At 36.8% G+C, this 13,473-nt stretch overlaps 1 protein-coding gene across 7 annotated transcripts in view; it reads right to left on the bottom strand.

Moving 5' to 3' along the window:
- Window positions 1-13,473, bottom strand: part of SLC12A1 (solute carrier family 12 member 1) — an 82,536-nt gene that overhangs the window by 49,478 nt on the left and 19,585 nt on the right. For all 7 annotated transcript variants that reach the window (XM_045822701.1, XM_045822703.1, XM_045822706.1 and 4 more), the window contains 5 exons: window positions 12,810-12,949; window positions 10,984-11,094; window positions 8,994-9,105; window positions 7,107-7,234; window positions 1,123-1,207 (listed from right to left, as the gene is read on the bottom strand). In XM_045822701.1, the coding sequence (XP_045678657.1) occupies window positions 1,123-1,207; window positions 7,107-7,234; window positions 8,994-9,105; window positions 10,984-11,094; window positions 12,810-12,949 (576 nt within the window). The remainder of the gene's footprint in view (window positions 1-1,122; window positions 1,208-7,106; window positions 7,235-8,993; window positions 9,106-10,983; window positions 11,095-12,809; window positions 12,950-13,473) is intronic.

Here is a 13,473-nt window from a genome sequence, read left to right as displayed (position 1 = left end):
GAGGGGCTAGTCCTAGCTCTCACTTGCTTCTGCAAGACACTTGGGTATTAGAAATATCTTACTTTCTGATCTCCTAAAATGCACATACAATTCAGATGTCATAGCACTCAATTCAGATTTCGGGCTTAGTGCTACCGATTCAGTGTTTTTGCAGTAGGATTTATTGTCTCATCTATGAGAGAACCAAGAGATAGCATTTTTGAATTCAAGTAATGAAGAGGACCAAGCCCCTGCTTTCAACTAATGATATTCCTTGCATAATTTTTAAGCAGTTGTAATTCTACTTGACATATAATTTTAATAGTTGAAATAATAAATGAAATATTTTGGGACAAAATATTATAATTTATTAAGTGATATTAATGGTCAAATAATATTCTATCAAATATTTGCCTCAGTTTGTTCAATTTTTTCATACATTTAGGTGTTTCTGTTATTTTCTATTATAGATATTCTATGAACATCTTTGTGCATACATTTTTTCCCTGTGTATCAAAGTATTTCTCTAGGATAGCCTCCCAGAAATGGAATTACCAACTTTTTTAAAGATCCTTAATATATATTTTAATCACCTACATTCCTTATGAATTTTTCTAACCATAATCTCTGACATTATGCATTTAATAGGATTATTGAAATATATGAACATAAGCATGAAATGTATGTAAACTTTTCTGAACTACCTGAAGGATAAATACTTGACAAACCAATGCCAACCAATAAAACTGCTTATTTTGCTTTCTTCCTGTTTGCTCATAACTGTAAGAGAGGTCCAGTGATAGTTAGGTACTAATGAGAATGCTGAATTTTTGCCATGAATTCATATTCTTTAAATCTAGGAAAGACTTAAGAATCATAGAATCTTCAAGTTGAAAGAACCACTTCAGTACAGAAATTTTTTTCCTAAAGCCCTGAGAGATGGCCTGATTACTCTATACCTGAACCAGAGACATGTGTGTTACAGTTTAATTGCATTCAAACCCTAGAGCATCTAAGAATAGAATTAAACTGTTGCCTTTAAAAAAATGTTCTGCTTGTGTTCCATTGAAAGTCCATTGGACACAAAAACCCATAAAACCCCTTGTAAATCTGGCGTTCCAACACCAGAGACATACTACTTACCTACACAAATAGCAACTCCTATGTAGGCAACAGTGGTGATGAAAATGGCCAGCATGGTTCCTCTGGGGATAGCATCTTGGGGATCCTTTCAAATAGTAACATATAAGTACAAGGAGACAGGGTGGAATCAGCAACAGAGGTCACTAGGAGTTATTTCTCTGTTTTCAAACTTTTAGGCTACTCTTCCTGAGGCAAGTTCTAAAGAAAAGATCAAGCTAATAGCAAAATGGTAAGCTCAAATTCTATGGGGATAAAGCCGAAGTGTTTAGAGTGAATAAAGAAATCTGTAGATTTTTGCACTGAACAGAAGAGATCTCCAATTGTCCAAGAGGGAGTTTTTATAAAAAAGTATATTAGTTAGTTCACTCCCTAATGCCTCTCTCTTCCCCTTATCTCCTGTGAATTTCATGCTGATTTATTAAACCTTAAATTATTAGGAGAAATGTCCAACCATACCTGGCACATTGATGATATGTGTGTGTGTGTGTGTGTGTGTGTGTGTGTGTGTGTTTGTTTTGTACTAAGCTTAAGCTTGCCTTAAAAAAATAACTTTTGACTGAACAAAAAGGATCATCTTCTAAATTCTCCAATCTCTCAAATTTCCCATTGGAGTCTTATTCAGGAATGACTGCAATGGGGAATATTTAATTTTCATAAGCAGGCATAAAGAAAGAGGCAAATATAAACTTATACCCCAAAATGGGCTATTCTCTTGCTTATAAATATATATAAATTCACTGAGCTGAATCCACATCATACATAATATACTTTCTTATATCCTATTTGAAGGACTAAATCATATCATAATCAATTCCAAGCAGCATAACTTCTAAATAATTGAATTCAACTTAACAGGGATCATTGAATAGATATTTTAATATATTTATTGACTATACAGGACAGTGGCTGGCATGTAGTAGGAGTCAATGAATATTGAATTGAAGGAAGCACAGTTTCAGTAGGCATTAGTCCCTCCACCAGAGGACATGAGACTCATCAATGTGAATAAACAATCAATGCAGTTAAAGTATGAAGTTGTTTTTTGTTTATTTGTTTTTTAGCTTAAATCTGCTGATCAAACCCATCAGAAAGGTAAACTCGTGGTGAATGTATACTCAACCTGACAGCTGCAGAGTCAAGCAAATCTGTCCTCTCACAGGAGTGACCATCCCTGTGGAGTCACTCCGTGATCATTAATTCTTTCCTACTCATTAGGAATATCTCCACACATGCCTTGTCTAATACAATGATTTTCAATGTTTTCATCTCATGGCACACATAGACATATTACTAAAATTCCGTGGCACACAAAAAAATATGCTTGCCTATCTGACAAAAATAGGTATAATTTTTTTATTTATTTGTACTGGATGGCTGAATCCAGTATGGGATCCAGTATTGTTGTATTGGCTGTTGTCATTTTTTTAATTTGACAGTCTATGGTAAAAGAAGTCAGTGCCTCTGACTAAATAGTTAGGTTTCACATGCTTTAAAAATTCTTGCAGGACACCAGCTGGAAGTCACTGGTCTAACACATACATATGCAGCCTCTTCCTCCCAAGCTGTTGTTTCCGAAAGTGAATGTGGCAAGTGTGTGCAGTTGAGAAGCATGTAGAGAGAAGAAGAAGACCATTGCAGTTGAAATGGGCCCCGCTCAATCTTCTAATTCAATTATGTTTTAACATTTATTTTATTGATTAAGGATTTCTTGGGATCTAAGTGAAATGTGAAGACCTGATTTAAGTGGGAAGAAAGGAAATATATGTAAGTATTAAGAGGTATAAATATGGAAAGCAGCCTTGTACCTAAAACACAAAAACTTAGTTTTTGTTTAGAACAACCTGTTATAAGCTCTAAGATTGCTTATTTAGAATTTACATGAGGGTCAAACTTGACCTGAATGCCAATATCTTAATGTGTGATTGTATGTTCATATTGTCTGGTCTGGCTACGTTTCTCCTAGACAGGGCTCAGGACTTTGAAAAGTGCTTAGTTTTCATTCTAAATGTTAGTTTCCATCCCCCTCCCCAAGCAGTAAACCCCAATATCACTTCCCTTCACCTTTTCATTAAACATTATATATATTATATATGTATATATACAGAACACAAACATTTTATTAGACTGCTGCTTTTGGAGTATGTCAGCCATATCCTAATCTTGCATCTCTCAAACTGCATCCCAACTCTCTTGATTTGACTACAGTATCTCCCAAATTTTCTCCCAGGCACATATTTACAGGTTCTCAATGAATATGTTAACAAGTAGGAGGTTCAGGATGGAACTCTATTTATTCTAACTCTTACTGACTGCCATCTTCAGAAGAATGCTGGGTTGTGAGCAGAGGCAGCATCTTGCATATTCCTACAGTATGTAGAACATGAATGTTTACTTTGAACTGAATTCATTATGTTTTGATTATTTAGTTTCTCAGAAAGAAATATGTACTGAAGTTTCTTTACTATTTCCCAATACACAGTCACATCTCAGTCCTTACAATGCCTGATGACTCTGGTTTTTGATCATAAACTATTACTTCTCAAAGTATTCTCCCTTGGCTCACAGGACTCCACTCTGTCTTGGGTTCTCTTAAGTCTTAGGCAGCTTTTTCTCTTCTTCAGGGACTCCCTTTCCACCATCAGTACTTCCCTTTGCACAGCCCTGGATGAACTCAAGCACACCATGCCTTCTGATCTTGCTCTAGCTCTTTTCCAGAGCTCCAGACTCATAAGTCTAGCTACATGCCTAGACATCTCCACCTTGAGGTCTTTCTGCAAGTTCAACCTCAGGGGCCAAATATGAGCTTATTTTTTCTCACTTATTACACCCTGGAATTAATGCAGTTGGTTGCAACCAGCATGAAATGAATATAATAAAATAGAAATGATATGAAAATAATCAGAAGACATCATTTGTAGTAAAGAACTATTTGGGGAAAATTTTGTATGTGTACAGTTGGTTGTAATGTACATGTTTTCTTACTGAAAATCATAGTAAAATAAAATATCCTTTTTATTTCCTGTTCTAACTCTAACAAAAGCTGACCATTTTGACCCATTTCCCCAGCCACAGCCTTAATTCAAGTCCATGTCACCTCTTGACTAGACTTCTGTTATGTCCTTTAATTAATCTTTTTGCAGCTCTAGTCTCCCTACCTATCACCCCCCAGCATCCCCACAACAGACAGACACACACACACACACTCCATCCTTCACAGTCAGCTAGCAAGCTCTCTCTAAAACATATATCTTGATCTAAACTCCTTAGTGTCTCCAGCTAGTTTTGGGATAATATTCAAACTCCATTGTCTTCAGTTCAAAGAACCTCTGAGTTTTATTTAATAGTATAAATGAGGGTATATGTTGAAAGTCAAGCTTAATTGTAAAATAACCAAAATATTTTTAAATGGAAAGGAAAAAAACTTTTTACAACATTGCTACAACCGCTTGTGCCCTGAAAATCACGATGGGATACCTTTGCATTTTCTTCACATGTAAAATCGAAATAGGAGATTTCTCAGTAGAGATGGATAGATAAGTAAACATTTTCACTAATACGGTATCCCTAACTTGAGTTAGCATTTACCTTGGAAGAAAGATATTATAAGTTTTGCTTTTTTAGATAGTGATATTTTTTAGTTCATTGCTTACTCCTAGAGCGCCCAGGACACAGATAAGTTCCTTTATGAATATGTTTATTAATATATAGATGAAAAGATTTTTCTGCCTCATTGTACTCATTATGCATGTAAAATCATTTCCATCAGCAGCATCTATCTCTGTGCCTTCTTACATTCCATTTCTTCTGTTTCAAACATCCCTCTCTTCTTCATTCTATTGATGAATCTGGATGGACTGTCTCTCCTCTGAAAGCCTTCCCTTATTTCTTTAGGGAAAGCAATTACTGTTTCTTCTTTACCCTGCATGTGATCTGTTTTTGCTTCTTATGACTTTATTACAGTACGTCTGTCTCTCCGCTAGACCCTGAGCACTCAGAGGGAGGGACTGAGTTCTTCTTTGCCTCCCCAGTGGCTGGTGTAAGTGTTGGTTGAGATGAACTGACTAGTAAACATCTCATACAAAATTGTATTTAAGGAGTCTAAGAAAAGCACAGTATTCTTTAATTCAAATGTGTACTCTGTAGAAACTTAAGTCAGTGACACCTGATACTTTTCTGAATTTGAGAAACTGGAAGCTCAACATCCATAGCTAAATTTCACTAAGCAGTGATATTTACTACTTAAATCATTTTTGAACAAGTCACTTAATTTTTCTGAGCCTCAGCTAATCTTTTCTTGTGCCATATCTCTGCTCAGGAATTTACTGTGGCACTGTGGTTCTTAATGTAACAAATGCAAAAGCCTCTATTCATTCACTCAATAAGTGTTGAAGCTTTGCTAGCTAGCTCCGAGGATACAGCAATGACCAAAACCAAAGGCAAAGGCTCCACTTTCACAAGTTGAATTCCAGAGCCAGCACCTCTGGCTCAGGTCTCTCCAACACTGACACCTGTTTCTCCTCACCTTACAAGGTTATCCAGCCTCATGAGGGCTTCTCCAGGTAAACCATGAGAGATGCTTCCTCTCCCTAGTTTTCCCCATGCCTGACTGTTCCTCATCTCCTCTGTCTGCAATACCTTCTCTCACCAATAGTGAGTCTTTAGCCTTTGCTTTCAGTTCACACTTGAATGTTACTGCTAGGAGGATATCATCCTTAACTAAATTGCCCATTAATTTTTATCTCACAATCCATTTGGACAGTGCAAATGGTTTGAATGTATACATATCTCTCTTTTAAAATATATTTTATTGATTATGCTTATTACAGTAGTCCCAACTTTTCCACCTTTGGTCACCTCCACCCAGCACCCCCACTCCCTCTGGCAATCCCTCCTCCCTTAGTTCATGTCCTTGGGTCATGAATATAAGTTCTTTGTATACAAATCTCTTGATGGCTCTTATAAATATTTCTTGTTTTCCAAAGTAATTATAGATTTATTGATGTAAAACTTGTGCCTTCTATGGTGTGCATGTGTGTGTGTGTGTTAGACACTGTTTATTGCCTCCTAATATTTTTTCTCACCTTCTTCCTTTTACTATTAGAATATGATAAAATTTTATCTGGACACATGGCAGCTGAGCTAGAGACCACATTTCCCAGCCTTCTTTACAACTATGTAAGGTCTCAGACCAAATTCTGGCCAATGGAATGTCAGCAGAAGTGATACATTGAAGGTCCAGGAATTGCTTGTCCTCTGCTTCCGTATTCCCCTCCCTATGGACTAGAATGTGATCTTGGACATGATCAGTCAACTTTGACCTTGCAGATGAAGGCAATCCCCAAGGGAATGGTAAAACAAGGGAAGTTATCTGGGTCCCTGGGCTACCTTTCGGAGCACATCTTTCTTACTCCACTGGGTGGCTATGAGTGCAAACTTTTATTCACTAGAAACACTTCTGTCTTGTTTAGGTCAAAATTACTGGTCTCTTATAAAATACTTAAACCAATATCCTAACTAATACAATGCTCCATATAGTACTTAACATAGGATAATATGAATAAATGTTAAATAAATACCTATTAAACAAGTGAGTGCGTTCCTGAATTTAATATCAGCATCTAGCAATACAGTAATTTATCTTTGTTTTTTTTCTTAAATGTTCCATGTTCTTATACATTATATGTTTAAGAGAGAAATTGGTGGTTCTTCTATTTGTTTCATTGAATAGTATTGATTTTGTTGGAAATGTGACACACTGTCATACTCTTTCCTTCTGATATGACTAAGACTTGTGGAAGGACTATCAGAAATAGGATCGTTTGGCATTAAAATACGATTTTTTAATAATGAGGAAACCTTATGGAAATTTTATGATTTCAAAGCTGTAGAGAGACATGGCCACTGTCAATCTCTACAGCTCTTTGTGCTGCCTGCCAACTGCACCGCCATCTCCCTGGACTACAAAAGCAGAGAAAACAACATACCTCCAAATCTCCTGAGATATTGGCACCTGCAAGAATCCCAGTAGCTGCTGGGAAAAAAATGGCAAAGACAGAGAAGAAGCCTTCGCCTTTTGTGAAGCTTGGTCCAAAGTTTTCTGCAAATATTGATGCTGCAACACAAATAATGAGAAATTACCATTTAGATGTTCTTCACAGAGTAGGAGATAAAATTTCCTTTGGCTTCTATAGCCCTAAATGCAAATGAGTTTCTATAATCTCAATGAAACCCAAAGGTGTTGGTGTACTGATAAACCTCATGTTAATATTTGCCAAAGGTCAACACACATTTCACAAGGCTTTAGATCTCTAGAACAGAGCTCTGAGAAATCAATCAATTTTGTGCCAACAGAGACACCTGAATTCCTTGAATCTAGAAGACTGAAAAACAAAGAAATGGAGAATTCTCTCATGGTGTTACAGGCATACTCACAAATATACCACACATATACCCTGTTCTGCATATATATAACTATATTTTCACATGCATAAATACCTTAATCAACACATTGCTTTTCCATGTCTCTTTTAAAAAAATTGTAGAAACCTGTGAATGAGGCTATCTTACAATTTTTTAAAAACTGTATTTATTTATTTTTAGAAAGAGGGGAAGGGAGGGAGAAAGAAGGAGAGAAACATCGATGTGCAGTTGCCTGTCATGTCCCCCCAACCAGGGTCCAGCAACCCAGGCATGTTCCCTGACTGGGACTTGAACTGGCAACCCCTTGGTTCCCAGGCCAGCACTCAATCCACTGAGCCACACCAGCTGGGGTGCTACCTTACAGTTTTGCTCTTAATATTCTAGCCTACTCACCGCCTGCTGAGATTGAATTTTAAATTCTTATACCAAATTCTCACATATAGGAGAATAATATTATAATAATATTGTGATGGTATCAAAAAATAATACCATCCCACAGGTTGTCACCAAATTACTTAAATGAAAAAAATTATCTAGAAGAAAAAAAAAGAGAAGGGGAAAGAGAGCAAGAAAAGGAAGATAAATGTGGGCAAAAGAATCTAGAATAATGCAAAAACAAGGAAAGAAGATTTATAGCATCAGAAAAGAAATACAGCAGGAGCTGGAAGGAGAAAAAAGAATTAAAAAGCAAAAGGAAACGAACATGCAAAGCAAACAAGATGATCTTTACAGAGAAAAATAATCAGAAAGAAAGAGATGATGTGACATAAGAAGGAAATGAATACTGACAACTGAGCAAATGAAGGGGAATGTTTAAAAAATCTCAGCCGTGGATTCTGGAGTAAGCTAGAGTGGAAAGTTAGGAAAGAGTAGACAGGGGAAGTAGCAGAGGGGAGAGAAGTCAAATTCCATGCTCAGCTAAGGTATCACAGGACGCTGCCCTCAGTACTTCCTACAATCATTTATGCTTGAAAACTTGACAGTGCTGCTTAGCTAGGAAATACTATTAAAGCAAGGTGCAAAAAAAGTCTAGCAGAAAAAAACAACTGTCTGGCTTTAGTGGTCTTAATGGTTGGACAAATGGTCTGAGCTTCCTTCTCTTTCTTTGCATGTGCATTTTTCCCCTACTCTTTTGACAACAATAACAAATTGTCTTGCACTTCAAGGTTTTCGAAAATACTTTTACATCCACTATCTTAGTTGCTTTTAAAAATCCCCACAGGAAGTTATTATTTTCACTCACACCTGGCCAGGAAAATCTGAGAGCCAAACAGGTTAGTGAGCCATCTAGCTGGTAAGCAGCAGAGTTACGACTCACTCTGGCTCCTGAACCCAACATCTGGCTCTTCCTTGGATCACAGGGCTGGAGTAGGGGGTCACAGGGATGGCGATGGAGGGGAGCAATGAAGGACCGTTTATTGCAAAGCAACTCATTTGTCACATGCACATACCTTGATAATTAAAGAAACCTCTGGACCTCTTCTCGTTGTTGGATGGAATGACAGTTCCAATGAAAAAGTTTGCTATAGCAATAAGAAGAATAACCAGAAGGATCACTTGAGCCTGGAATGGCAAAGTAAAAAAAAACAAATTACATTTATTTAACAATTTTTTTACATAATCATGAAAGTTATGTGCCCACTGAAGAAAGATTCTATCTGGTTATTCCAGTTAAGACTCTACTACTCGGATTAAATGATAAGTGGACCCTTACAGAATGGCATCTTAATGAGCCTTATTTGGTCTGACTATAGATGTCACATTTTCAATGGGAGCATGTGATTGGTCACTTGAAGTTGACATTACAAGAACATTCTAAGTACTGAGCAGGTACCTTACTTATTCCTCAGGAATATAAATGGAGCCCAAAGCTTTAACACTGATAGACTTTATTTCCTTTTCAGGCAGAGCACCATGGATTCCTCCCATTCCCAGTGCTAACTGAAGGAGTATGAGAACACAGATTGACTCATAGAGTTCCCCTGACCCTCAGTGCATTTGATGTTGGGCTGCCATTATGTGTCCTGCAGAAGTAGTCTGCAAGGCTGATCAGCCAAATTGCCTTTTTTTTTTTAGTTCCTCATACATTTAGAGGTGTTTATTGGCTTGGCATTTCCATGTGCTGTTCATTCTGCTAAGAAGGCACTTCTACTTTTTACAGAACTGTTTCCTTCTCTTCCTTTCAGTCTTAGTTACCTCCTCAGACAGGCCTTTCTTAGCAGCTATTGTTCACCAAGGGCTTTCAATATAACAGCTGCAGATTTAACTTTACCATTATGCTTTCAGATATGGATTACCACCAATAACTCTGTGAAGCAGGTAATGTTATCATCATTTAAAGATAAAAAAATTGAGGCACAGATAAGTTAAGCAATTTATTAGAGGTCAAATGGATATAAACTAGATTCAGATCCGGGCATTCTGAGAGCAAAGCTGGGATTCTACCCTCTGCTCCTTGGGACTGCATTGCTTCCCTCAGGGAACAAAGTCATTGAAAGTACATTCCCCATTATTTTCCATCTCAGTGCCCTGTTTATTGCTGTTATAGTACTTTTACAATTTACCATTTTATATGTACTTGTTATCTCTTTGATTATTACTCATATCCTCATAGAGCATGTACTCAGCTGGGGTAGAAATTGTGCCTGTTTCTTTAATAATGGAATAAATATCCAGTGCCTAGCAGAATCCCCATCATGTGTAAGCACTTAATCCATTTTTCTTTAATGTGTGAATGCATAATCCATAGATAAGTGCAGTGCAGGAATGTCTCCTATTGCCTTACGTAGGTGGAAGGCTTAGGCCATCTTTCCATTGCTGGTGCCTTCTCCAGGCATACAGATTCATTTTCAATTGTACCAGTCACTGTACAGAGTTACAAAAGATGCAAAAAGGCATGTTTCCTGTCATTTAGAATTTTACTAATGGTTTTATTACGATTTAAATACAGATATTTACTAGTTCCAAGGCCTGTGTTGTCCTCCAATTTTCTGCTGGAGAACTGGATTTCAGAGAATTATAGTTTCTGCCTCTATTACCTTCTCTCAATGCACTTGCCATTTCTTTTGGTTTTGGCACCCACAACCACCTGAAAGGAGTTAACAAAGGTATGACTGGGAGACATAGGCTTCCAGCATGTGCTGCTGCTATGATCATAACTCGACCTGTGCATAAAGATGGGGCCAGCCTTGATGGCTCTGTAGCTACAATGAGAACAGAGAAGCACAAAGCTCAGGTCTGATCATGTGTGGCACATGCACTATGAGTCCAGACTGCTTGGACTCATGCTCTGAGGGCTTAGTGTTCCCCCCAGCACTAATCTGCAACTTTTCCATGGCTAGTAATAACAGTACTTCTTTCTACATAGGGGTCCCATCTATCCCTGCAATTTATCCAGGGTCTGACCAGAAGTCGTTGGAAGCCAGATTTTGAGAAATTTACCTTTGCTTCCCATTCCATTCCAGCCACCGAAATTCCTAAAAGGATCACCACTGTGATTGAGCCTATTATCCGGATGTCATTGGTTGGATCTACCATCATTGAATCACTCTCCTGGGGAAAAATCACAACAATGGTTAGAGTTGGAGCCTTTTCTTTTTTCTTTTGCATATTTTATTGTATCATTTAACAGTAAGATGAATACTAATATACTAATGTCTGGGGCCATACAGGATAATAGAAAAATGAAGTGCTCATAAACTTGAGAAGATAAAGAACTTAACATTAATTTTTTCCTATGATAATAGGCCTTTGATAGCTAAGGTTAGAAGATGGAAATTTTGGAGATTCATTCTAGTCACAGCTTCAGAAGCTATTATAGCACTAAGTAAAAGTATGTGCACATACACATATCATGTTTTGTTTCAGAATGACTAGTTATTTTTGTGTGTCAGGGATATCCTAGAAGAATAAAAATGAGTAGTTTCCAATGTACATATTGGAAAATAAGTGTTATTCAATTAAAGAACTAACTACACAAAGCAGATAATGTATCTCTTGAAGATAGTATATCTTATGAACTATATACCCCACTCATTCATTCACCTAATTTTTCAATAGAGGTAGTGTTAGCAACTAAATTCAGTGAATGCTATCCCTACCACAAAGGAGGACTAGATGTGAGTTCATCTGCCAGCTAATTCAAGTCTCCCATATGCACCACCTACACTAGGAAATGCCTGGTTTTCTGCAGTGAGTTATTCTAATGTTTTAACTTTCTTTCTGTTTGGAAATCTATACTCATAATAGTAATACAGTAGTTTCCCCTTTATTGGTGGTTTCTCTTTCCATGGTTTCAGTCACCCATGGTCCAGAAATATTAAATTGGAAATTTCAGAAATAAACAATTCACACATTTTAAATTAACTGCCATTCTGAGTAGTGTGGTGAAATCTTGTGTTGTTCTGTGCTGTCCCACCCGGATGTGAATCACCCCCTTTGTCCAGGGTGTCCATGCTGTAGATGCTACCCGCCGGCCTCTTACTTAGTAGCCATCTGGGTTCTCAGATCAACTATCACAATAACTTGGTGCTTATATTCAAGTAACCTTATTTTACTACATGATTTCAAAGTGCTAAGGTGGTGTGCTGGCAATTCAGATAGGCCAAAGTTACAGAGTGCTTCATTTAAGTGAAAAAGTGAGTGCAGTACAATAAGGTATTTTGAGAGAGGTCATATTCATGTAACTTTTATTATAGCATATTCTGCTAATTGCTCTATTTTCTTAAGAGTTATTGTCAACCTCTTAGTGTGCTGAATTTATAAACTTTATCATAAATATCTATAGGAAAAATATAATATATATATAGGCCCAGTAATACCCATAGTCTTAGGTATCCACTGGAGGTCTTAGAGCACATCCTTAGTGAATGGAATGGGACTACCATACTGCTGATGATAGTAACATCCATTATGTATCTGATGGTTTGTATTTTATGCAGTATTTCATGTACATTACTTCATGATCTGTACCACATTTATGTGAAATGTATAAAGCAATATTAGCCCACATTAACCATTTGGAAAACAAAGTTCAGATGAATAGAGGGACTGGTCCAAAATCTCTCAGCTGGAAAATGTGAGAGCCCAGATTTTAAGCTAGCTCTGATGTCAAACCTAGGGTTCCTTCAACTATATTCAATTTCCATATTCTGCAGAATAAATCTATTTCTTCTCATCATGCCATAATACCATAATATGACCTAGTGCCCTAAAAAGGCAAACTGAGCAAAATTATGTTGCATGGCTAAAGAAAAGCTTTTACTTACCTTAAGAAGGTCTACCACAGTCTCAGCAAATCCCACCACATACATAGCAACAGCCACTGCATTGGCAAAAGCAAAGATCAAGCCTATTGACCCACCGAATTCTGGCCCTAAGCTTCTAGAAATAAGATAGTATGCTCCACCTGAAACAAAAAGGAATATGCTTTACTTTGAGAAACTGCTAAGGGACTTAGTTTATATGACAAAGTAACTTTGAAAACTGAGAACATATGAAATATTAATTATTCTAAGAAAAAGATGATAATTTCCTAATAATTTTGGGAATCTTGTTTTACCTTAATGAATAGCTGAACCCTTCCTTGCACTCTGTACATAACCTACAATAGAACTATCCTGATTTAGTAAAACCCAAGTTATTGAAAGCTAATTATACACAAATGTTACAAAAAAGAATATAGTAAACTTTACCAATGATGCTTTGTCTTTTACAAAAGTTCATTGGAGAGTTCAGTTACATTATTGAATGTAACTGAGGTAAAATTTTATATCTGAAATTCCCAAGAACAGGTAGGCACAGGCAAACAATGAAGTGGGTGAAGTTTATTGTTGTTATTCTAACTTCCTTTCTGTTATAATTTTCTGGTACATATTTGCTGTATAAAAATGGTACCTGTATAGTGCTCTATAATATCCACTCTATAAATCA

The sequence above is a fragment of the Phyllostomus hastatus genome, unplaced genomic scaffold (assembly GCF_019186645.2).
Source record: "Phyllostomus hastatus isolate PE091 unplaced genomic scaffold, TTU_PhHast_1.1 phas_scaffold_501, whole genome shotgun sequence".
NCBI lineage: Eukaryota > Metazoa > Chordata > Mammalia > Chiroptera > Phyllostomidae > Phyllostomus > Phyllostomus hastatus.
The sequence above is the reverse complement of the archived record's forward strand: the minus strand, read 5'-3'. Positions and strand labels throughout refer to the sequence as shown.